The sequence below is a fragment of the Rhododendron vialii genome, chromosome 2a (genome assembly GCF_030253575.1).
Source record: "Rhododendron vialii isolate Sample 1 chromosome 2a, ASM3025357v1".
NCBI classification, from domain to species: domain Eukaryota; kingdom Viridiplantae; phylum Streptophyta; class Magnoliopsida; order Ericales; family Ericaceae; genus Rhododendron; species Rhododendron vialii.
This window is the reverse complement of record NC_080558.1, coordinates 19,568,558-19,595,272: the sequence shown is the minus strand read 5'-3', so window position 1 is coordinate 19,595,272 and position 26,715 is coordinate 19,568,558. Positions and strand designations below refer to the sequence as shown.

Sequence of the window (26,715 nt, the reverse complement as noted above, 5' to 3'; positions counted from 1 at the left end):
CCTTTTATAGTAGTCCAGTTCGCATGCTGAATTTTCAAATTTTTTTGCAGGCTGTACCAGTACAGGTCACGGATTTGTCAAATAGGGCAGCCACTAATCAAGTTGTACCGGTACAAGTCTGGAAAATTTTCAAACTTCTTCCTTCTTCCACAGATTCAACCCCCAATCACTACCAGCACATCTACACTTATTTTTATTGTCACGCCCTCGATTTTCAACTAAAATAATAATATGTTTTCTACAAACAAAAAGTCTTTTTCTCAACTATATCTTCCTTTAAATGTCGTGTAAATCCAAACAGCCAATCAATGTCGCTTCTTCTTCTTCTCTCTAATTTTTTTATTTTTACATAAAGTCTCCCAAACATTTACGATTAAACGGGTTTCATAATAGTCAAGGAGAAGAGTTTATACATGGCTTTACATATATTCTAATCAAAAGGGCACAACCTTCAATTGGGAGTAAAGTACACAACATGAATTGGACTAGCTGATGAACACTTCCTTAATGATACCAATGAAGCTCTCACGAGACGTCTCAATGTGCACTCCATGCAATCCAAGCTAAGTGTCATGACGAGTACCTGAAAGGATAGGGTGAGCTACACTAGCTCGTAGAGATATCCATACCTATATTATATGCAGAAGTGAAGATAGATCCCAAGGAAAAATATTTTCCAAAATAAAAACATATTTGTTTTGGTAAAAGGTGGAACTCAAAATACCATACACATGCTAGAAAAATATTTGACTCCATGTATCAATTTCTGTCGTTCCCACGTGCATACACACACTCTAGTATTTGAAACCTCAGTTCACCCTTGCTGCCAAATCAACCCTTACTTTCTTTCTTTTTTTTACCTTAAAAAATTATCTGAGTTCTTTAATGAAAAGCATAATTTTCTCTCTTGTCTCAAATAACTAGCCAACCTCTCACCAAAAATACACACACTACGCAGGTAAAGTTAGAATATGAATTAACAATGACACATCGAATAATACCGCACCTCGACAATAAGGAAACTCACCTGTAAATCCCAAATCCTTTTCATACACCACGACTCCATATTTTATAGTAAACAAATATAACTCCTCTAGTAGAGAATGACCATAACTCTTTGAACTTCCTCATAAGTTACCAATAAAGTCATTGGTGTTCCCCATTATTTGTTCCTCATTCAAAATCGTCTTTCATTCTCAAACTCTCATTTATGTTATTGTGAGCGAATACTCCTGCCGGGCATTATGGGACCCGCTTCCCCTACCCTAGCGCCACACCCGTTGGTGGGCCTAGTCTGTGTCATGAGCAAGTGCTCCTGCCGGGCGTTATGGGACCCGCTTCCCCTGCCCTAGCACCACACCCGTTGGTGGGAATAGTACTCCAATAGGAAAGGTTGGTTAGTTTTCCTTAGCAACCCGAATGTCATTTGAGGGTAACAATTCCCAAATTCCATTTTGACGCCACTGAACCTCCAGTAATAGCAACACAAAGATGTTATAAGTAAGAAATTTTTTATTGAATCGATGAAAATCATAGATGTAAGGAAAGTAGACATTAGGAAAAAAACAATAATACATATAAAGAGGAGAGAAAGGGACTTTACTTGGCCAAGATACGTGATGTCATCCATAATTAAAAGCCCTGAATTTAAACTTTGAAGATATAACCCGTGATGATAAAACCGCGCATCACATTTGAGAAAGGACAACAATGCAGCAAACCATTTAAACAAAGAGCAATGCTACTGGCACAGCAGAAGTGGGCACAGACAGTACGTACAACGCGCGTTTGGGCCCGTTTCGGGTCCAACAAAAATAATTTGAGCCGCTTATTTTGTTTAATATATTTTGCTTAAGGTCTCCGTACAAAATTAGCTCCATCCGACATCCAAAATTGCTTATGAAAATTTCTAAAGCGATTTTTGACGCTTCATAAACGCCCTTATCAATGTCGGATGGGGCTGATTTTTTACAGGAACCTTAAGCAAAATATATTGAACAAAATGAGCAGCTCCGATTATTTTTGTTGGACCCAAAACGGGCCCAAACGCACGCTGTACACGCTGTCTGTGCCACTTCTGTTGGTACAACAGCATTTTTGTTAAAGAAAACAGTTCGGAGGAGGAAATTCCAATGTTCTAGCGTTTGTTTGTTTTTTTTTCTTTTTTCCCTTTTTTTCGAAGGGCAAATAAAAAGTTATAATGTTCTGGACATGTTGATTTGTCTTTCCCTTTAAAGGAGTGCCAAAGTCAATCTAGACCATCGATTTTCAAATTCGGGGTAATTTCTGGATACTCTTTCGGGGTACATAGCATTTTCGTTCCCTTTAAAATTCATCAATCATGTGTAATTGTCAGTGTGGTAATTTCTTTAATTAGTTTTATGGATTTCCAATTCCAATAGACTTCTTGACAGCTACGAACAGTCGAACAAATAGCTCGATTCAAAACATTTCCTAATTAGGAGCATAATTTTAAATTAAGTGGACAAAATTTTTTGTCTTTTAGAATTCACTTCGATCCTATACTTGCAAATGCTGATATGCCGATTTGTATGGAGAGTCATTTTAACATTTCCTTTTCAAAATCTTCAGTCCTAAAACTGCATACATTAATTTTCTCTTCTTTTTTTTGGGATAATCACTTAGAATATCTTTTCCCATTTTGTTACTTTGAAACGTATAAAACTTGAAAGGAATGTAGAATGAAGGGTGGAGATTTATCCATAAAGAGGAGATAAATTAGGACCGTTGATTATGTATTGGATTCAAAAACCACTGTTCATTGTTTTATAGATTGATCCAAAACATGTGTATATTATTTTGGGGTACTTAAATATTCATCCTCCCGTCTAGTAGGAGTCATGTTTTCATCCGGTCCACTTTTAAGGGTTATGTTTTCATCCCTGAATTTTTATAAACCCAATTTTGCTGTTAATACTCCATGTTACCTAGTTTTTTTGGATACTATATAGGCAAAGAATTTTGGGATGGAAAAATAAACTTGAAGGTCCTAATTGTTTTATTTATTTATTGTAACTGTTATCAAATTCCATAATTCATGCTTTCCAAATATTTATAAGTTCATTTGAAATTATTAGGATTGAAAAACCATTGGAAGATATGGACTTCCCTCGCGGAGAATAAATCATAGAATTTCTCATCCTCCGGTGGTTTCATCTTCCATCTTCCGTCATCCGTCCATCCTTTGCCACTAGTCTCTGTCCTCCATCTTCCGCCGTCCGTTCTCTATCGCTAGTATCTGTCCTTCTCCATCCTTCATCGCTAGTCTTCGTCATCCTGGCCCATAAACAACTTTCTTAGTCGACCACTAGAAAAGAAAAAGAGATTAAATTCTTTCCACAGACGGTGAAAAACCCCACTTTTCCACCACCACCTTTATCGGTCCTACAGTGTGTTTATTGTTGATCTGAACCGTTCATCTTGTAGACCCCACATAGTAGTGTATCCACGTAAAAAATAAACTTGATCGGACATTGATATGAGTATCAAAAATTGAATTTTACTTTGTAAAATGGATAGTTTATCTTTATTATTATTGACAGAAATCAGATCGACCAATTTTTAAACCAAAATTCAAATTTTGATATATCTATCCACTTTCGATCAAGCAAATTTTTTTGCATGGCAATACTATACTGCTGGTTTTAAAATATGAACGGTTTAGATCACAAGAATAGACACTTGGTGGGGCCCATAATGGGCTGTGGTGGAAAAATGTGTTTTTACGCCGACAGTGGATAGAACTTATTCTCAAGGAAAAAGAAAAAAGGAAAAGGGACTTCTGCCAGCACGCAACAAAGTGCAACAGCTGAAATAGAAGAAAAACGACAAAAGAAGAAAAAGGGCTTTGGGGTTTATTCTTTATTTTTTATGAGCTTTTAATTTGCTTTTCAATGGAGTTTTGTTCTTGCATGGTTATTTGTTTTGACTCCATGAGCTCCTGAACTCCTTCCGTTAGGGAAACAAGGATGCCTCTCAAAGTAGTATGATTGTGTAGATTTCTAGGGTTCTTTATTCAACTTTTGATGAATTTTGTAGAGTTTCATGGTAGATTTATCGTAAGTTTTACCATGTCCAAATATGCCAGTATAATTCATGGTTAATTCACTGCTACGTGTTTATATTTTGTTGAATTTAGATTTTCATGGAGGATTTGGAGGAATATTTTGTCATAAAAATAGATGGTTTAATTGAATTAATGCATGCGTAGAATATTTGTGATAGTGGAAGTACGAGAAATTTGCCAAGATTTTTTATGTTGAATTCATGGATATGTGGTATCATGGTTTTAAAATTTGATTTTCATTGTGGGTTTGCTGGAATATTTTGTACTGTAAAACTTTTGAAATGATATGAATATTTCATGGTAAATGATAAACCGTTTAAATTATTTTTCATAAAATAATTTATTTGAAATCGTTTGAAATATTCATATCATTTCATGGTAAATTCTTCGTACCATTTACCATGAAACTATTTGTTCGAAATTCAAATCATGGCATATTTACAAAACAATAAACATGTTGATTTCGAATAACTTATCATATGTAAATTTGAAACCCATTTCAACTTGAAATCTACATGTACAGATTTACCAATCATAAGTGGTAAAGGAGGAAATAAAATTGGTGGAATTTGGTTATTGCAAATTTTTAAAATTTTGCAATCCTATTTTGTAATTATCTTATGTAATTATTATGATTAAATCTTACTAAATTAGGAAATGGTTTAATCCCACTAATTTAAGAACGTAATATATTCTCACATATAGATATCTTGTTAAAAGGGTAAGAAAGATATTTCACAATTTGAAAAGATGAAAACATTACTCCAAAAAAACTGATGAGATGAATACTTACGTGGAATGTCTTATTGGAATGGATATTTAAAAACTCTTATTTTTAATTTTTTAACATTGGTGCACATATTTGAGTGGATTCCATTTTGTGGGGGTGATAACACAAATTTGTGCCGGAGATTGATGAGTTTGGGCCACCGCCAGAGCTATTGAATAATTTTTCCACGCAACCCAGAAGCCTAATTCATCGGAGCAGGAGGCGGCCCGAAGAGAAGACGACAAGTATGGTGGGGGACCCAAGATGGCTCAGAGGTCACAACACCACTGCCACTTTCTGCATCGCCTTTCGAGACCGCCCCGGCCTCATCGCCACTGCCGGCGAGGTTCTCACTCTCACTCTCTCTCTCTCTCTCTCTTTCTCTCTCTCTCTCTCTCTCTCTCTCTCTCTCTCTCTCTCTCTCTCTATATATATATATATATCTATATCTCTAAGTTTATGTTCTGTCTTGCATATACGATTCCGGTGACGACTCCATACGGGGTCAAATTTTGGGGTTTTAAGAAAGGATGCAAAGAAAAGTGAGGGACTTTTAAGAGCTTTTTTTTTTTTTGGGTAAGTAGACTTTTAAGAGCTCTCCAATACTCACCTTTTTTCTACCAAAATAAAATAAATCTGAGTAACTTTACTAAGATAATATCAATTGGTTTTCACCCTATGAAAGGAAAGTGCATCTTAAACCCTATGAAAGTATCTAAATCTTAGGGTGTCTTAGGAAAGTGCCTAAAACCATAGGATACCCTATGAAAGTGCTACAAGATCGAAAAACATGAAAAAAAATAAATATTTTGTGTTAGTCAAATAAGGCCCTTTTGATGTTTCATCTTTGCATTAATAAAAATACCATTATTGATTGAAAAAAAAAAACAAAAAAACAAGGCCCTTGTCTCATTTAAGACAATTAAAATAAAAAAATATTTTTTGTGTTAGCCAAACAAAACTCTTGCCTCATTAATCGTAATTTTGTCTTTTCACGGACTCTAGACTCTAAAATATTTTTATTAATGGACTCTACACATCACAGAAACTTAGGCTGGACTAAAGCTCCTATGGGGTTGTTTCATTTGAACTTTAGACTAATATGCTGTTTCTTATTTTCATTAAACAAATCAAAGAAAAAATAGTATTTACTTAACTTTAGAGAATAAATGTAGAGACCCATAATTATTTCTCAAATTTTAAATGTTTAATAATATGTATTTGGATTATCGAAGTGTGGATAATGCAGAAGATGTGAGTTGGGTCAACGTGAGATGACTTGTAAGTCGTGGGATTTGACGTAACACAATAGGAGTGAAAGGGTGTAAGTGTTATTTGTGCTATATAAGTCAAAAAATGGGGCAGGAAATCACTTTCCCTTTTCCCTTTTTCTTTTTCCGGCGCCTCTCTCTCGGCTCTCACCCCTCTCACCTTCTCTCTTCGATTTCATCTACTACGAATGAGATTTTGGAAAAATCCCAAGTACTAAAGTTGTTCTTTGCGACGAGGGCTTTCTATCCATCCAAGAAAATTCACGATCGGAGTGCTTAGAAGTTTCCTCCATGTTCGGGCTTGCTTCTAACCTTCGAGGTAGGGATCTCCTGCCTTCTTTATATGTGTTAAGTGTTGGTTTGATGTGCAAGGATTAAGTTTGATCATCTATTTTGAGTCTTGAATAAATCTAGTGAATGCTGAAAATTTCGTGGGTTCTGGTAATCTGTCATTTTGGGGCTCTTCTGCTAGGAATCAATTTTTGGTGTCTTCATAACTGTTAAAGTACGTTTCAATACGAAGATTTCGGTACCGAGATCATGCAAAACCGATAATCACACAATTAGTTATGGATTTTTGAATACTGGCTGTTTGCTGGATGTGCGAATCTGTGCGTGGCTGTCTTCTTTTAGCTTTCTGGGCGTGATGAACATTTTGGGTGGCTTTGGGTCTTTTACAGGAGCTGCATATTTAAGTTAAGAAGAGATTGGCGTTGGAATCAAGTAATTTGGTTAAGTATACAATTTTTGGTGAATTTCTAAAGCAGGGTTGGTTGACTGGTGCGAAAATGGTTGTGAATCTGTTTTTCTTTTGATTGTTGGGTTAATCTCCTCTTGTATATGAACCTGGGATTTTTTTTTTATTGAGTGTAGGGTTTGTAGTGGTGCAACTTTTGGCGTTGGTTTCAATATTTTTGGGTTTAAGATGAAAGAGTTATGATTTTTGAATCAATTTTACTTATTCCCGTGTAGAATCTGACAGCATTGGCGGATTTTTTGTGAAATGGGCTTAATAAGGTTACCGGAACTCCATTTTTGATGTATGACCTATGGATCGAAGAAAAAGAAGTATATTTTTCAATGGTTTAAGTGTTGTCCTTGAATTCACGTTGTTTAATTGTATATAGTCTAATGTAAACGATTAACTTCGCCAATTGGACATGTAGGGATTTCTCTCCTCATTTATGTGTTTATGAGTTGGTTTGATGTGTTTAAGAATGTTTAAACGTCTATTTTTGTTGTTGGGAGAAATCTGTCGAAACTAGAATTCGTACGTTGAAAACCCAAGTCCTACCGGTAGGAGTTTTGGCCCTACCGGTAGAGATGCTGTCCAGTGGTGTCTCTATTTGTGAAATTCTGCTCTCCTACCGGTAGGAGGGTTGTGCCCTACCGGTAGGGAATGAAAAATCTACTTTCTAATGGTGGTAGTCTTCTAATCAAATTCTAAACCTATAAGAAGTTATAGTTAAAAGTACGGTAGGTTGGTTGTTGGAATCCATACCGATTTTGGAGGTTATGTCGTGTTTGGATATGACGGGTGATTTGGTACACTCCTAAGTGTTCGAGGTAGATATGTTATATGCATTGGGCATCTTTTGCCCTTAAAATCATTTGGGTGAGACACGAATGTTCCTAGGTGTGTTTAGCTATTTGAATGGTCTACTGAGCCTTAGGGTAGTAGGCTAGCACACTTGGAAGATGTTTGTCGATACCTAGCAAGAGTATGAGGTTGAGATGGTTGATTGTATATTAAAGTTGGATCGGAAATACTTGAATGACGATGATTGATTGTATTTATGAAATGAAAATGAGAGTTACAACTACTAATTTCCTCTTGAACTATAAATCGGAAGGTGAAGTTGTTGTTCCTAGCTATTTGCATGAAGTTGAGTTTGTGATCAATTAGTAAATACTTGGTAGTAGAGTAAATGGGTTGGTGACGAGATTAACAATGAGAATCGTGGGAAATGTGAGGTGAAATGGTTGGCTAAGGATATATATATTGAAACAAGAAAAGGGGAAGCGGGTCCCATAACGCCCGGCAGGAGCACTTGTTAATGACACAGACTAGGCCCACCATCGGGTGTGGTGCTAGGGCAGGGGAAGCGGGTCCCATAACGCCCGGCAGGAGCACTTGCTCATGACACAGACTAGGCCCACCAACGGGTGTGGCGCTAGGGCAGCGGAAGCGGGTCCCATAACGCCCGGCAGGAGTATTCGCTCATGATAACATAAACGAGAGTTTGAGAATGGAAGACGATTTTGAATGAGGAGCAAATAATGGGGAACACCAATGACTTTATTGGTAACTTATGAGGAAGTTCAAAGAGTTATGGTCATTCTCTGCTAGAGGAGTGTTATTTGTTTACTATAAAATATGGAGTCGTGGTGTATGAAAAGGATTTGGGATTTACGGGTGAGTTTCCTTATTGTCGAGGTGCGGTATTATTCGATGTGTCATTGTTAATTCATATTCTAACTTTACCTGCGTAGTGTGTGTATTTTTGGTGAGAGGTTGGCTAGTTATTTGAGACAAGAGAGAAAATGATGCTTTTCATTAAAGAACTCAGATAAATTTTTAAGGTAAAAAAGAAAGAAAGTAAGGGTTGATTTGGCAGCAAGGGTGAACTGAGGTTTCAAGTACTAGAGTGTGTGTATGCGCGTGGGAACGTCAGAAATTGATACATGGAGTCAAATATTTTCTAGCATGTGTATGGTATTTTGAGTTCCACCTTTTAGCAAAACAAATATGTTTTTATTTTGGAAAATGTTTTTCCTTGGGATCTGTCTTCACTTCTGCATATAATTTAGGTATGGATATCTCTACGAGCTAGTGTAGCTCACCCTATCCTTTTAGGTACTCGTCATGACACTTAGCTTGGATTGCATGGAGTGCACATTGAGACGTCTCGTGAGAGATTCATTGGTATCATTAAGGAAGTGTTCATCAGCTAGTCCAATTCATGTTGTGTACTTTACTCCCAATTGAAGGTTGTGCCGTTTTGATTAGAATATATGTAAAGCCATGTATAAACTCTTCTCCTTGACTATTATGAAACCCGTTTAATCGTAAATGTTTGGGAGACTTTATGTAAAAAAAAAAAAAATTAGAGAGAAGAAGAAGAAGCGACTTGATTGGCTGTTTGGATTTACACGACATTTAAAGGAAGGTATAGTTGAGAAAAAGACTTTTTGTTTGTAGAAAACATATTATTATTTTAGTTGAAAATCGAGGGCGTGACAATAAAAATAAGTGTAGATGTGCTGGTAGTGATTGGGGGTTGAATCTGTGGAAGAAGGAAGAAGTTTGAAAATTTTCCAGACTTGTACCGGTACAACTTGATTAGTGGCTGCCCTCTTTGACAAATCCGTGACCTGTACTGGTACAGCCTGCAAAAAAATTTGAAAATTCAGCATGCGAACTGGACTACTATAAAAGGAACCCCTTGTCATTTCTCACCCACAACCCATGAGATAAACCCTAAAATCACTCCTCTCACTTCTCTCCTCAATCTCTCTCTCAAATCTCTTGATTTCTCCGTGAATCTTTCAAAAAATTTGAAGATCTAAGTGTATTACACTACAATCTCTCTTGGTTTCGAGTTTGGTAAGCAAAAGGGTAAGTCTCACATCTTTTCTCTTGGTTTCTCTCTCTCCACCACGTTTTTCTCTCTCCCCTCACCTTGTGCCATGTTTTTAGGGAGATCTTGACCCTAGAACTTTTAGGAGAGCTTGGAGGGAGGTTGTTCTGGGTGGATATGGGCTAGATCTAGTTGGAGTGCTTAGGGTTTTGTTCAAAACCCTATGGGTTGGGATTTTTCTCCTTTCTCTACATGCTTATGAGTTGTGTATGTGTTGATTTTAACTCTCTTATTACTTGTGATTCTTGGATGTGTTGATTTTAGCTATGATTGAGTATTGGCTTATTGAGTTTATGTGATGCGATCGAATGGTCTTAAGGATGGAGTCTAGGAGATTAAGGTGTTGGATTCATGACTATACATATGGTATATCGTGGTTGTGAAGAAATTTGGTAAGAAATGAGGAAAATCACGGAAAGATTTTACGAAATGTGTTGAGTAGGTATGAGTGTTGGACCCTTTGTGATGATGTGGCATGTCTTTGGTGTTTGAACCTCCGTACTTTGTTTGGGTGAAGCCTTGTTTAGCTTGAAAACCATTTTCGAAAAACCCAAGAGGTACCGGTACCTCCATTTCCTCAGTATCGGTACCAACCTGGACAAGCCTACCACTCATTCCTTTGGTTGTTGTGATCTATGAGTTGGTTTGATGGATGTGTTGTTATGTATTGTGACACGAGAAATGATTGACGATGATGTACTTGACAAACCAGAACAACTATGAGAATGTGATTGAATTTGAAATGAATGGGTGTCATGTCGAAGGGATGTTGAAAGAATGTTTGAATGTTGAACCTGATAGGTTTGGCCTTGAAGTGAATGTTCAGGTCAACTCTTGAAAGAATGTTTGAATATATAAAAGGAGGTGCATGTAAATTTTACAATGTGATTACTAGGATCACGGTTCTTGCGATTTGGATTGTTTTCACTTAATTGTCTAAGATTATGCCCGTAAATACTTATTCAATACGTATAGAGTGATAACTTGGTTGAACAGTCTTTTGACATAATGAGACTATGAGTTGCAAAATGAATGTACGGGGCCATAACAATCTAGAACGTGCAGTGGATATAAGGAGTCTTAGATACCCGGAATGTCTCTAAGTTCACCATTTAGTGTGTCGCTAGGAAATCTATGAGAAGTATAGAGAAGGAAATTGGATGGTTTAATGTGTGTTTTATAGTTTTTGAATATCGTTGAGGTCAGATACGTAGTGTGAATATCGTTGAGGTCAGATACGTAGTGTGCTATCTATTGCCTTGAAGGATTCGATTGATGTGGAAATGAAATTCGAGGATTGGCTATAAGTAGTTGGTAACCGTAATGGGACTTTTGAACACTGATCAAGAATCGTAGTTGGTAACCGGAATGGTATGTTCATGTGTCTTTTTGTTATTAGTTAAAGTTCAAACGAAGCAAGAATATTCTATTGTCTTTTTTTTTCAATCATTTAAAGTTCAGGTCTTTTTTTGTAAAGTTTCTAAAAGTTCAGGGGCTTTTTAAAATTTTTTCCTATAAACACAAAGATCTATATTTTTAATATTATAAGTACAAGAATATTGAAAACAAGAAGAAGAGGCTTGCAGAAAATAGGAAAAATAAATGATTTATTGCAGTTTTGTCCAAGATATCACAAACCGCCCCATTTCGTAGAATTAGTAATCTAATTTTATTCGCTACTTGTTTTTGATGCGGTATCTATTCCAAACATTTAAGTGTGGTAGAATCATACCTCTTGAATTGGATTTTCTTTTCATCTGCCCGCACCTTCTCTTTCTCCGTATACTTTCGTCCACCTTGTTCTTTTTCCTTTAAAAAAAAGGTTAACAAAGTATGTAAGTGGCTGTAAAAGGAATAGTACTTCAATAGGAAAGGTTGGTTAGTTTACCTTAGCAACCCGAATGACATTTGAGGGTAACAATTCCCAAATTCCATTTTGACGCCACTGAACCTCCAGTAATAGCAACACAAAGATGTTATAAGTAAGAAATTTGTTATTGAATCGATGAAGATCATAGATGTAAGGAAAGTAGACATTAGGAAAAAAACAATAATACATATAAAGAGGAGAGACAGGGACTTTACTTGGCCAAGATACGTGATGTCATCCATAACTAAAAGCCCTGAATTTAAACTTGGAAGATATAACCCGTGATGATAAAACCCTGCATCACATTTGAGAAAGGACAACAATGCAACAAACCATTTAAATAAAGAGCAATGCTACTGGCACAACAGAAGTGGGCACAGACAGTACGTACAACGCGCATTTGGGCCTGTTTCGGGTCCAACAAAAATAATTGGAGCCGCTCATTTTGTTCAATATATTTTGCTTAAGGTCTCCGTACAAAATTAGCTCCATCCGACATCGATAAAAGCGTTTACGAAGCATCCAAAATTGCTTATGAAAATTTCTAAAGCGATTTTTGACGCTTCGTAAACGCCCTTATCAATGTTGGATGAGGCTGATTTTTTACGGGAACCTTAAGCAAAATATATTGAACAAAATGAGTAGCTCCGATTATTTTTGTTGGACCCGAAACGGGCCCAAACGCACGCTGTACACGCTGTCTGTGCCACTTCTGTTGGTACAACAGCATTTTTGTTAAAGAAAACAGTTCGGAGGAGGAAATTCCAATGTTCTAGCGTTTGTTTGTTTTTTTTTCTTTTTTCTCTTTTTTTTGAAGGGCAAATCAAAAGTTATAGTGTTCTGGACATGTTGATTTGTCTTTTCCTTTAGAGGAGTGCTAAAGTCAATCTAGACCATCGATTTTCAAATTCGGGGTAATTTCTGGATATTCTTTCGGGGTACATAGCATTTTCGTTCCCTTTAAAATCCATCAATCATGTGTAATTGTCGGTGTGGTAATTTCTTTAATTAGTTTTATGGATTTCCAATTCCAATAGACTTCTTGACAGCTACGAACAGTCGAACACATTGCTCGATTCAAAACATTTCCTAATTAGGAGCATAATTTTAAATTAAGTGGACAAAATTTTTTGTCTTTTAGAATTCACTTCGATCCTATACTTGCAAATGCTGATATGCCGATTTGTATGGAGAGTCATTTTAACATTTCTTTTTCAAAATCTTCAGTCCTAAAACTGCATACATTAATTTTCTCTTTTTTGTTTGGATAATCACTTAGAATATCTTTTCCCATTTTGTTACTTTGAAACGTATAAAACTTGAAAGGAATGTAGAATGAAGGGTGGAGATTTATCCATAAAGAGGAGATAAATTAGGACCGTTGATTATGTATTGGATTCAAAAACCACTGCTCATTGTTTTATAGATTAATCCAAAACATGTGTATATTAATTTGGGGTACTTAAATATTCATCCTCCAGTCTAGTAGGAGTTATGTTTTCATCCCGTCCACTTTTAAGGGTTATGTTTTCAGCCCTGAATTTTTATAAACCCAATTTTGCCATTAATACACCATGTTACCTAGTTTTTTTGGATACTATGTAGGCAAAGAATTTTGGGATGGAAAAATAAACTTGAAGGTCCTAATTGTTTTATTTATTTATTGTAACTGTTATCAAATTCCATAATTCATGCTTTCCAAATATTTATAAGTTCATTTGAAATTATTAGGATTGAAAAACCACCAGAAGATATGGACTTCCCTCGCGGAGAATAAATCATAGAATTTCTCATCCTCCGGTGGTTTCATCTTCCATCTTCCGTCATCCGTCCATCCTTTGCCACTAGTCTCTGTCCTCCATCTTCCGCCGTTCGTTCTCTATCGCTAGTATCTGTCCTCTTCCATCCTTCATCGCTAGTCTCTGTCATCCTGGCCCATAAACAACTTTCTCAGTCGACCACTAAAAAAGAAAAAGAGATTAAATTCTTTCCACAGACGGTGAAACACCCCACTTTTCCACCACCACCTTTATCGGTCCTACAGTGTGTTTATTGTTGATTTGAACCGTTCATCTTGTAGACCCCACATAGTAGTGTATCCATGTATAAAATAAACTTGATCGGACATTGATATGAGTATCAAAAATTGAATTTTACTTTGTAAAATGGATAGTTTATCTTTATTATTATTGACAGAAATCAGATCGACCAATTTTTAAACCAAAATTCAAATTTTGATATATCTATCGACTTCCGATCAAGCAAATTTTTTTGCATGGCAATACTATACTGCTGGTTTTAAAATATGAACGGTTTAGATCACAAGAATAGACATTTGGTGGGGCCCATATTGGGCTGTGGTGGAAAAATGGGTTTTTACGCCGACAGCGGATAGAACTTAATCTCAAAGAAAAAGAAAAAGGAAAAGGAAAAGGGACTTCTGCCATGCACGCAACAAAGTGCAACAGCTGAAATAGAAAAAAACGACAGAAGAAGAAAAAGGGCTTTGGGGTTTATTCTTTATTTTTTATGAGCTTTTAATTTGCTTTTCAATGGAGTTTTGTTCTTGCATGGTTATTTGTTTTGACTCCATGAGCTCCTGAACTCCTTCCGTTAGGGAAACAAGGATGCCTCTCAAAGTAGTATGATTGTGTAGATTTCTAGGGTTCTTTATTCAACTTTTGATGAATTTTGTAGAGTTTCATGGTAGATTTATCGTAAGTTTTACCATGTCCAAATATGCCATTATAATTCATGGTTAATTCACTGCTACGTGTTTATATTTTGTTGAATTTAGATTTTCATGGAGGATTTGGAGGAATATTTTGTCATAAAAATAGATGGTTTAATTGAATTAATGCATGCGTAGAATATTTGTGATAGTGGAAGTACGAGAAATTTGCCATGATTTTTCATGTTGAATTCATGGATATGTGGTATCATGGTTTTAAAATTTGATTTTCATTGTGGGTTTGCTGGAATATTTTGTACTGTAAAACTTTTGAAATGATATGAATATTTCATGGTAAATGATAAACCGTTTAAATTATTTTTCATAAAATAATTTATTTGAAATCATTTGAAATACTCATATCGTTTCATGGTAAATTATTCGTACCATTTACCGTGAAACTGTTTGTTTGAAATTCAAATCATGGCATATTTACAAAACAATAAACATGTTGATTTCGAATAACTTATCATATGTAAATTTGAAACCCATTTCAACTTGAAATCTACATGTACAGATTTACCAATCATAAGTGGTAAAGGAGGAAATAAAATTGGTGGAAATTGGTTACTGCAAATTTTTAAAATTTTGCAATACTATTTTGTAATTATCTTATGTAATTATTATAATTAAATCTTACTAAATTAGGAAATGGTTTAGTCCCACTAATTTAGGAACGTAATATATTCTCACATATAGTTATCTTGTTAAAAGGGTAAGAAAGATATTTCACAATTTGAAAAGATGAAAACATAACTCCGAAAAAATGGATGAGATGAATACTTACGTGGAATGTCTTATTGGAATGGATATTTAAAAACTCTTATTTTTAATTTTTTAATATTGGTGCACATATTTGAGTGGATTCCATTTGTGGAGGTGATAACACAAATTTGTGCCGGAGATTGATGAGTTTGGGCCACCGCCAGAGCTATTGAATAATTTTTCCACGCAACCCAGAAGCCTAGTTCATCGGAGGAGGAGGCGGTCCGAAGAGAAGACGACAAGTATGGTGGGGGACCCAAGACGGCTTAGAGGTCACAACGCCACTGCCACTTTCTGCATTGCCTCTCGAGACCGCCCCGGCCTCATCGCCACTGCCGGCGAGGTTCTCACTCTCTCTCTCTCTCTCTCTTTATATATATATATATATATATATATGTGTGTGTGTGTGTATGTATATATATATCTATATCTCTATGTTTATGTTCTGTCTTGCATATACGATTCCGGTGACGACTCCATACGGGGTCAAATTTTGGGTTTTAAGAAAGGATGCAAAGAAAAGTGAGGGACTTTTAAGAGCTTTTTTTTTGGGTAAGTAGACTTTTAAGAGCTCTCCAATACTCACCTTTTTTCTACCAAAATAAAAAAAAATCTGAGTAACTTTACTAAGATAATATCAATTGGTTTTCACCTCTGCCCGAACTCCTCTGATCGTAGACCACCCTCAAGCCTAAGGTCGTTTCCTGTAGTTCTCTCTTTCCTGGCTTTATAGTTGCTAAAGGCCATCCCTAGAGGTACCACACTAACAACATCATCCCGATCCTGACACGGATCCTAACCTCTCTATCCACAACCCACTCATCATTTCGAAAGCTTATATTTATTTACTTGAGGCATAAGCATGGCACTATTTCCAGCCGTTACCTATTTTTTTTAGAATTTTGTTCAAAAGCTTCATTTGGGCATGTCTTCTCCAATGTTATACCTCTTTTTTATTTATTTATGCAAATCAAGTGTTTTTTGTGTTTTCCTCCAAAATATGGATCAAAATCGCATATTTGTAAATAATAAGAAGTGAAAGAGGTGTTTCTATAAATGTGTATGGATTTGGATCTCCCCTTATTGGATCTCCCATATTTTTAACGTTTTTGCCCAAATTTTGGGTTTGGATAGAACTAAGAAAAGCAGAGATGCTACCATACAATTTTGTTTGCCTACCCTTTTTTCACCTGAATAAGGGTGACATTTTCTCAACACATCTTTTCACTTATTATTTATAAATGTGCCATTTTGGCCCAAATTGTGGAGGGAAGCATAAAAAACAATAGATTTTGGTTTAGCATTGGAGAAGGCTAACCCAAATGGAGCTTTGACCCAAAAATTTACCCAAATTTGGATTGAAAAATGGGTCAGGGCTGGCATTTGCATGTTTGGGTGAAATTATGAATGTGATGTGCGTGAAGGCAAACGATAGAGCAAATAAATGTGAGTTATTTTTTTGTACTACAGTTGCATAAGCAGAGGTTAAAGTTATACGAGATTGTTCTTGGATTACGTTTGTTTACCAGCTACTGTGCTCATTCAAATTTTTTGATGCAATGTCCCATATGAAATAAACCACTTTGGTGTGAAACAAAGAGTGAAGGAAGTATGGGGCGCAAATTATTACCAACTAAAAAGGCGGGTCGGGGCTCAAATGTGATTATTATTGAGAAAGGTCTTTGTTAAAGTATGATATCTATCGTTTAATGCCTGTTGAATGATACTACTATACTCTCCATTTACTTACCAATAAAAAAGGACCATACCTCGAATTATCAATTGACCCTAAATGTCAAATAACGTGATTTTTTCCCATTAAACTATTTGTGTCAAAGTAACCAATACTACACTCTCCACTCATATGAAAAGACTAGCATACGTATCCGATTTAGTAGTGCTGCTAGTGTATGAATTTGTTCATATACACAACACACACCTATTCCGTAAAATTTACATCATGTTTAGAAATATATGCTTCCTTGATTGTTGTATTGCAGTGGATGTTGTTATTAGGGTTGCTACACAAAGCAAACAGCTTGAGCTCGGCTCGAGTTTGGCTTGTTCAAACAAAGTACAAGCGCTCAATCACTTTTTGTTACTTGTTTCAAAATTCAAGCCAAGCTTTTTAGCATATGGGTGTTTGGCTTGATAGGCTTGTGAATAGGGGGCATTCCGTAAATATTACAAAGGTAGGGGCAAATCAATAAATATATCCAATATTTATAGGATATTTCTATTGAGAAGTCTAAAACTACTTTTCTAGGTTGGGAAGTTACAGTGAATAGCTTTTCTACCCCAACTTTTGTCACTTTTGGAATGTCGCGAGATTAAGCTATAGCTCGAAATTTCACAAGTTAAAGCTCAAGCTTGAAAGCTCGAGATTGACTTGCATATTTCTCGAACCAAACCAAGCTTATAACGATCACAAAACTTCAAATGTGAGCCAAGTTTGAACAATCAGTCTTCAAAGATTCTCAAGCTCGAGCCAAGCTTGAACATGTGTGATAAGGAATTGAGCCAAGGCCTGAGCAATACTGTGTTTGGCTTGATTAGCTCCCCTAGTTGTTATCCTTAGACACTCCCCCTTTGACAATGGGTTAATATTGTTAAGTTTGAAGATTCTCACTGAAAATTGGTTATTAATGACTCAATTGATTTCGCTTGGTTATGGTGTTTTATTTATTCAATGGAAATCAGGATGGATGTGTGTGCTGGTTCGATATGCGGTGTAAAGACGTGTTATTTGTCATGCTTGTGGGGGAGGATCCCATCTCATCATTATGTTTCAAGCCAGGTGATTTTGTATGTAATGGTTAATTTCTTTGTTTCAAATATTATTCTGTACAAAATCTTTCATACCATAAGGCATGGAGGTTTGCTGAATATGAGACCCATTTTCCTACATTTGGCTGCATTACTTGAGTACTTGACAATGGGCTGTTGAGGCAAAATGTAACACTGTATCCACAAAGGTGGTCAGGATATAATTTACTAGACAAAAAGCACCACATGTACAATAATGACATCAACCAAACAAGAGAATTGATAGTAGCGATTATTCTGCGTTATATTCCCTCCGGCCTCCCCTATTGGTTACACAATTCCCCACTAATCCAAGGAGGGTCTCTTTTACCGGTGACTTGTCTGACAACCTACCAGCCAGAAGATATACAAGTATCTAAGCTTGGGAGCCTCTACAATTTTGGTTAATTTTAGTAATTGATGTAAACTGCAAATTTTCTTGTCAGTAGAAGGAAATATTATGTTCATATTAAGTCTTGAGTTGATACGAGGTAATAATTTAGCAGTATCTTATGACAGCTTTCTATTTTCTTTGTCCTTGCTTCTTTTTTTCCTTTTAGAACTCGTACGGTTTAGAGGTTATATCGTAGTTATTCTCAAAAAAAGAAAAGAAAGAGGCTCTATCTTAGTTGGGAGTGGGCTTCATTCTCGACGGGAGCGAGGCACTTAAGACCTTCTAACTTGGCAGCAATAGCAAGGTGTGGGGCGGATTTGCCCCCTCGATAGTGGATCCTGCAACTAAGATCCAAAGGCCGCCTCTACTTTCTGACCTAAGAACTCACACCTATAGTGATCTTCCAGTTTATCTGTCCCGTTATTATAGAGCTCATTGTGCGTTACAGGGATGTGAACTGTTCTATAAGGCTCAAGAGGTTATCTTTTTGCACTCGGGAGATGATATGATTATCCTTACTTGAAGATACCTTTGCAAGTTACCAATGCAATCATTGCCAAACTCTGTTCATTCTGCACTCTCAAGTCCCAAGTGTCTGTCTGACTCTGAGTGTTTCTTTCTTCCTCTTGTTCTTCTCTATTTTCTATGGGAATTTGGTAGAGTTTTGACTTGAACCATATAATTTGGACATGTACGCCTGTAATAGCTAGGTGAAAATAATGTCCTGATAATGGAGAGTGGTTTACATACTTTTTGTGTACACAAACATGGTGCGAACTCAAATTCCAAGTTGGGCTGATGTTTTATATTTATGTTCCAAAAAAGAAAGAAAAAAAGAAAGAAGGTACTCTCTCGCTCTCTCTCTCTCTCTCTCTCTCTCTGGACAAGGGTGAAGTAAAGCATTTTTTGAGGTGTACACTTTGCCTATTGCATAGGCCCTTCCATTTGAAGTGATTTATCTCTGTCAGATATGTATGTACTTTCAAATTGTGATAGATTCAGGGATGCTTTGATTTTATTTGTGAGAAACGATTGTTGCTTGACACAGGAAATGAAGACATCATTTATGTTTCATCAGGAACTGAAGTCAAGGCGTTTGATGTACATTCGGTAATTATTCATGTTTAACGTCTCTAATATATCACCACGCTTATTGTTGCACTTAGCTTGAATGCTTTAGTGTGGTAGAATACATCAGGCATTATTAGTCTGTTATTTTCCTTCAGTTGATGTGTTTGTGTGTGTGTCTATATATATATATATATTTTACCATAATAGCCTGGGCGGGTATTCTGCCTACTCAGCTAAATTAAAGGAGGTGTGCCCTAACTGTTTGGCTATTCTTTGTAGTTCATTTAAATCATACATACAAAAAGCATGAGAAACTCCATACCTCTCTTTCCTTATTTCGCCCCCATGGTGCCACACGGGCCCCGGGGACATTTTAAGGGGATCCTATCAACTTGTTCCGACCCTACCTCACACGGCACAGCCATCAATTCTGTTGGTACTGCATTTTAATCTGCATTTGGTATATCTGTTAAATGATTACAAGAGTGAAACAAATTAGATTGTCGAGATGTGCAAAATTTTGTGGAAACCTGTAGTGATAACTTTCAAATTTGGTGAAACCCAAGAGCTGAAGTTCCAAAAGGAGAATTGGATTTTTTTTTTTTGGAGTTTTGACTGAGGAGGACATGAAAAGAGAAAATCGAAGGAAATCACTGAAGCGATCATTTTTAGGCATAAGCAAGCGATCATTTTTACCCTTATTATTTTATTTAAGGAGAGTTCAGTTGCCCAAAGTAACATAGACAATAATATGGTGGTTCATTTTTTTGTAAATTAGGTGGGGTTTTTTGTGCACTTAAACCTGTACCTTCAAAGTTCTTAGTTCTACAATTTTTCCCGTTGACTGTTCTGTTAATTTGGTTGATCTAAAGTTGTTTTTTTTCTGTTAGCAGCTAACGGATATGGAGTACGCTTTTCTCTTTCAACACGTTAAACCAAAAACCCAAACATTCGTAGTTTTCCCCTTTTGTCTTCCAAGGTTTTTCTTGAGAGCTTTCAATATTTTCTTTTTTATCAATTTGATATCAAAGAGTTCATTATTTACACATTTCTCCGTACAACACTCCTTTCATTCTGGTTGTTTTGATTTGGAAGCAAAACTATTGCTCAATGATGAAAGTGGAAACCCAAACAATTAACCCTTCAATTATCTTTTCATTGTGGTTGTAATCAAGAAGATATCCATTAGATTCAGTTTGCGCTACAATTGGGAACCACGATCTTGTTGATATGAGCACTTCATGTTCCTCAATCCAAATTCCTTCGCCCTTCCCTCCCTCCTTTACATCAGTGCCATCTTGTTTTTGTTGTGCTTATATGAGATAGGTCTGTGGGACAATTCAGTCATTGTTAGTGTTTTTTTGCCTCCCAGTTTGTATTGATTGCACTGCCTTTTCTTTCCTTGTTGGTTACTTCCCCAGACAACCCTTTGTTTTTTTGTTTCATGCAAGTTGTAACATTGAAATGAGTCTATTGTGGTTACTACTGGCTTATGTGATAAATGTCAATCTTGAAGGCTGCCTCATGGAAGGGGTTAGAGAGTCACAACTATAATAAAGAGGAGATAAATCAGGTGAATTTTTATGTGGTTTGTTATTGTGAAATATGTTCATAGCAATGTTTTGTTTTGGTTTGCTTCACTCTGTTATTATTGATTAACTTAACTTAGCTTTGCTTTACTTTAGTGGTATACAAGTTGACATGATGCAGGAGTATCTTACTTACCACTTGTGGTACTTATTGGTCTCTCTTTATATGACTATTTGAATGCGCTGTTGTGAACATAGAGCTATCAACACTTCTATGTAAATCTTTCAGACACAACCCACCCCCTGTGAGAAGAGGTGTGTATGGAGTTGTAGTCGTATCTTTTTCTTAAGTTCGTTAGTCCAATTAGGAATTATGAGGAGTTGCCAAATTTAGTTATAGACCTCACGTCTCTTTGACTCACTACTGGTGTCTTTGGCTGCACTGTCTCCTATCTATTACCATTGTTAGCTCAAGATCTCGTAAAAGCTGTCAATATTTCCAGAACAAGATACTGCTTTCTTTTTGTTCACGTGTTGCTTTTTGCCTTTTACTTTTTGTGTTAAAGTAAGTATAAAATTTCTTGCCATTGCTCCACAGACAACCTTTTTTACATGCCAATTCATATGGGGGAAAACAACCATGTTTACATGCCAATTCATATGGAGGAAATGGTAGGCTTATGTATAACTACAAAGAAAGATGATGATATTTGAAATTTGTGTATTTGCAGATTGCATGCAACTCTAGGTCATGTTTTCTTGCTGCTGCAGATGATGGTGGCGATGTGAAGGTATGATCACTTAATAAAGCAATTTCTATGACGCAAGATTTTACATATGAGGGAATCAGTGAAATTGAGACTGACTGAGCAAGAGCAGAAGACCAGAGCAGGGGCGGCTTCCCTATTAACCCAGAGGGGTTCAAAAAATGCACTAATTTTTTTTAAAATATAAATTAAGTTTTCCTCAGTGTTGTCTGTTGGCGCTGAGTTACTTGTGCAAGGTTAACTTATAAAAGTCCGACTAAATTTGGACACAAAATTTTATAGCCCAACAATACAAAATAAGCCCAGCCCAAATAAGTTTGACTGTTTGAGAACCTAAAACTTAAAGCGGTGCAAAAATACACAAAAGTAACAGGTGGAGTACTATTCTTCTTTCACGTGAGTAACAAATATCTTTTTTTCCCCTTATTTTTAGAAAAATACATCTAAATCTTTGATCCGATCATATAACATAAGCATGGGTGGCTTTACTAGTGTTTGAGGGGGTTCAAGCAAACCCATTGGGTTAAAAAAATACACTTAAAATTTTTATTTCTTAATATAATTTGATTTTTCTTTGTTATTGTTGCACTGGGTCATTCGTGCATAGCCAATGTAAGTGAAAATCTTCTTAAATCTGTGAGTAAATAGATAGTATATTACAAAAAAACAACTTATCAGGCTCAATTTATCTTTAATAAAATAAAAATTTGTATTGAAGATAGAGTTTGCATTGCAAAAATTTTCTGCACGATTTTGTCACTGCTAAACTGAAATCCTCGAGCCACCGCTTGACCAGAGAGTCCTAACTTCTCTGTTTTTGTGTCGGTAGAAACCCTGATGACGGACAAGAAAGAGGGAGAAGGGGACAAAGGCACACACAAGGGTCAAAACCAATCAACGGCTTTTTCACTCATCAATTCTACGCTTATTGGACCAAAAAGACTTAATTGTACACGTCAGGCCCATGGGCTTTATTAGAGGCTTCCAAAGCGGAGAACTCCGGTCCAACCAATCAACAGCTACGCTATCAATTCTCCTCCGCTGAACTCGACTCCGGCGAGTTAGGTGCAGGACCAAGGATACCATCTGAAGGAGGGATCGGCCTAATCAGCGAGGATGTTGTCTTCAACTTGACGGTGTGTGAATAGGTGGTACCAGTAAGGGTGTATTTTGTGTTACTGTCAATGAAAGAATAAGTATTTGCATGCCCCCATGCTCAACATCGCGATCCCAAATCCATGTGTGGCCCAAAAGAATGTGACAAAGCTTAATTAGGAAGAACATCACACATTGTTGTTTCCTTGAGCTTGCCAATAGTGAATGTCACGGGACATTGCTTGTCAACCTTAAGCTTCGCGTTGGTGATCCGTGCTTACATGATAGGGCTCGGGATGCGGATCAACTGTTCAGCCCAATTTCTTCACGGCTTCTTGTTAGAAAAGCTTAGCCCATAAAGTCTCCTTAAAACCCAGGTATTAAGGAGAGGAAAGCTAGGGCCTTATAACCAGCATAGAGGGGGCTTGTCCTAGTGATGTGGGACACAATCCAACACACCCCTTGGCCCACAAATCGTGGCAACCAGGACAACGGTTCACCAACGAAAGGCCCAACTTGGCTCTGATACCATGTTAGAAAAGTTCAGCCCATAAAGTTTCCTTAAAACCCAGGTATTTAGGAGAGGGAAGCTAGGGCCTTATAACGAGTATAGAGGGGGCTTGTTCAGGTGATGTGGGACACAATCCAACACTTCCTTCGATACGGCATTCGTACAACTCCCGGTATCAAATCACTAATGAGCACACTTGGTCATTACACTTTACCCTTGTATGAAAAATCTGTCCACGTTGCAACTTCTCAAGATTTGGATTATCTCCCTTAGTAGCAAGTAGAGGACGGATAATTCTAATCACATCATTATCGGATTCCTTATCGAAGTCGGGATGAAGAGGCTCAACAATTTGGTGATTAAACTTTAGTTTCTCTGATTTTTGTTCCTTTACATTGTCCTTGCTTTCAATCACAACAATAGACTTAAACTGTCAAATTCTGTTTGGGAGAAGGGCAGTCTTTAGCATGATGTCCAAAACCATGACAATTAAAACAATTGGACTTAGTATTACCTCCGTATAGAGTCGGAGAAGAGAAGGAGAATAAGTAGCACGGGGAGGATGCTTTGGGAACTTGTTACGGATAGGATCCACAAAAGTTCTTTCACCCTTGTAAGAAATTCCACCGAAGGCCGTACTGGAGCCTTCTTATTTTCCTCTTCTTCCATTTGAAGGGCTACTTGGACTGCATCTGCCATGTTGTACAATCTACTAGCAGCCAATCCGCAAGAGATTTGTGGATTCAATCCCTGATGATACATTGAGATCATCACATCTTCATTCCATGGAAACTTTGATCTAGTCTCCAAACTATAGAACAATCTAGTGTACTCTTCCACAGACTTGCTTCACTGTGTCAACTGAGTAAACTGCACACTTGCACTGCTTGTAACTCGGTGGTACTAAGTAACGGGTCATTGTCCTCCCATGCACGCATACCAATATAGTATTCCCTTTGAAATTTAGTCCATCAAATTCTTGTTGTACCCTTTAACTTGGCTTTGGAAAAAAGGAAGGTGGCGTTCTAGTTTTGCCCCTTAAAAAATAAGTACTTATTTGCGATTTTCAAGCTTAAAAATAATAGGCTTACTGAAATAAAAAAAATGTGCAATATGGATCTTAATTGATAGATTTCGATATGATCTATCAAACCCTGCAAAAAAATTAAAAAATTATTTTCGTAAGCCCATTATTTTTAAGTTTGAAAAATAAGTCCTTATTTGAGAAAGTGGAACAGGGCCTAATTTTCTTTCATCTGTCATTTGGTACCAATGAAAGAAACTCTCTATGCTATGCACCTAATCAAAAAATACCTCCGGATTGTGGTCCCCATTAAAGTCTGCAACTTCTAGCTTTGCTCCTCTGTCAACGTCAAACAATCGTGGATTTTCTACCGTGCATTGTTGGCCACGTCCTAGAATTTGTAGAGGAGGAACATTGGAAGACCCACTAGCTTGAGCTTTATCTTTTAAGGTACTTTTTGTTGGAGTTTGTCCTACATTGGTTAATTATCTCCTCCAAAACGAGTATATGAGCCTGGGTATAAAGCTAGGGTTTCGGAGAATTATTGTTCCCCCTTATTTGTGCCATAAGTGCATCATTGTTTATTGTGATCCAAGTGTAATAGATCGTTTGTTATCTCTCCACGTGCGAGTCGGGGATCTCACGTGCGGGAGAGTGTTGGAGTTTGTCCTACATTGGTTAATTATCTCCTCCAAAACTAGTATATGAGCCGGGCGGCCTCTTAACTCCTTGCCAATTGGTTTGGAGTTGGATGCTTTAACACTTTCCAAACCCATGGCTACTGATTATTTCAAAAGAGCTTTTATTTGTGCAACATCTTCATTCAATACTTGTTGTGCCTTATTAATCTCTTCCACTGATTTCTTCAAACCTTATTGTTCTTGATATAGACCATCAAATTTTGAGTTCAACTCAGCATTAGTAACCATGGTTATGGCCGGAGAAAATGATTGTTTTTTTTTTTGGGGGGGGGGGGGGGGGGGGGGGGGGGGGTACTCTTCTACGCGTAGTTTATTCAAAATCAGAACCATGGCAGCAGCAGTAGCAGGCTGTTCACATCATTTTTGTGGAGCAGAAGAGGGTTAAGAATGTGGGACTTTAAGGGTTAATGTAAGGGATAGGATTTTAGGAAGGAAAACCTTGGATTCGGGGCTGTTTTGATGGCTATTTAGGAAAGTTGTCAATCCCGTATCGGCTAGCATACCGTTTTCCCACTGGAATGGTACGTACCGTTACCGGTCTTTTTTTTGCTATTAGGGTTTTTTTTTACTGTTTTAAATTAGTTGATATTATTTAAGGGATAGGATTTTAGGAAGGAAAACTTTGGATTCGGGGCTGTTTTGATGGCTATTTAGCAAAGTTGTCAATCCCGTACCGGCTAACGTGTTGTTTTCCCTACTGGAATGGTATGTACCGGTATCGGTCTGTATCTCGGTACCTTTCCGGATTTACCGCAATTAATATTTTAAATTAAATTCAATATATAATATCAACTGATTTAAAACAGTAAAAAAACCCCTACTAGAAAAAAGAAGAAAGCTTTGCAACTGAGGCTTGAAGTAGACTTTCTGCTTTGCTCAAGAAACCAGACCTTCAATCTTCAAAGGATTCAATTGATTTTTGATAGTTAGGGTAGGAGAAAAGCCGCAAAACAACAAAAAATCATATATAAGCCCATAGCCCATAAATTTTGTCACGGAAAAAAATAAACATGAACTGTAAATCTGTATCGAATGGAACGTTGAGCTTGCCACTCGTACGTTCTATCCAAACTAATCGGCCAGTGGAGGCGACACTGATGGCCGCCTATAGGCAGGAACCCTCACCCTTCCCATGAAATCCATAGGCCGATCTTAAACATAGGGGACTGAATAAAATGTCCGAAACAGGCTGGTATTATCTGGTACATCCGGTATTGCCCGGAACAAGCCGGTATTTCAAGCAGTACGGATTGCCTAGCTTTGTGTTCCGTTCAAGCTCTGGTACGGTACTTACCGGCCGGTACAGAACGGAATTGACAATTTTGTTGTTTAGTGCACTGTGAATAGTACTTGAGAATAGTAACTTGTACGCCCGGGGGGGGGGGGGGGGGGGGGGTGATATAGATATACCAATTGATGAGACATGAAAGAGGGAGGAGGGGAGAGAGGCACACACAAGGGGCAAAACCCTAATTCTCAAATTCTCGTCAATCAAAGTCTTAACGATTACAGCGTTGAACATTTATCTTATCTATAGACTCGTAACCCTAATGGAAATAAAAGGAAACATTTGCCCTAATAGAAATTAAAGGAAAAAATGAAAATAACCTACTTAAAATGCCTCCTATTACTAATTACTCACTCCGTCTCAAATTGTTGTGCCTATTTCTTTCTTGGGACCACT

At 37.0% G+C, this 26,715-nt stretch overlaps 1 protein-coding gene across 4 annotated transcripts in view; it reads left to right on the top strand.

The window, feature by feature from the left end:
- The window catches only part of LOC131309619 (uncharacterized), a 92,769-nt gene that overhangs the window by 59,994 nt on the left and 6,060 nt on the right, over window positions 1-26,715 (top strand). For 2 of the 4 annotated variants that reach the window (XM_058336230.1, XM_058336242.1), the window contains exons 2-6: window positions 15,330-15,477; window positions 17,835-17,931; window positions 19,382-19,443; window positions 20,921-20,977; window positions 21,665-21,724. In XM_058336230.1, coding sequence (XP_058192213.1) covers window positions 15,379-15,477; window positions 17,835-17,931; window positions 19,382-19,443; window positions 20,921-20,977; window positions 21,665-21,724 — 375 coding nt within the window. In that variant the 5' untranslated portion in view covers window positions 15,330-15,378. Of the gene's footprint in view, window positions 1-15,273; window positions 15,478-17,834; window positions 17,932-19,381; window positions 19,444-20,920; window positions 20,978-21,664; window positions 21,725-26,715 lie in introns of those variants that run through there. The other 2 variants (XM_058336235.1, XM_058336246.1) reach the window with 2 other exon arrangements.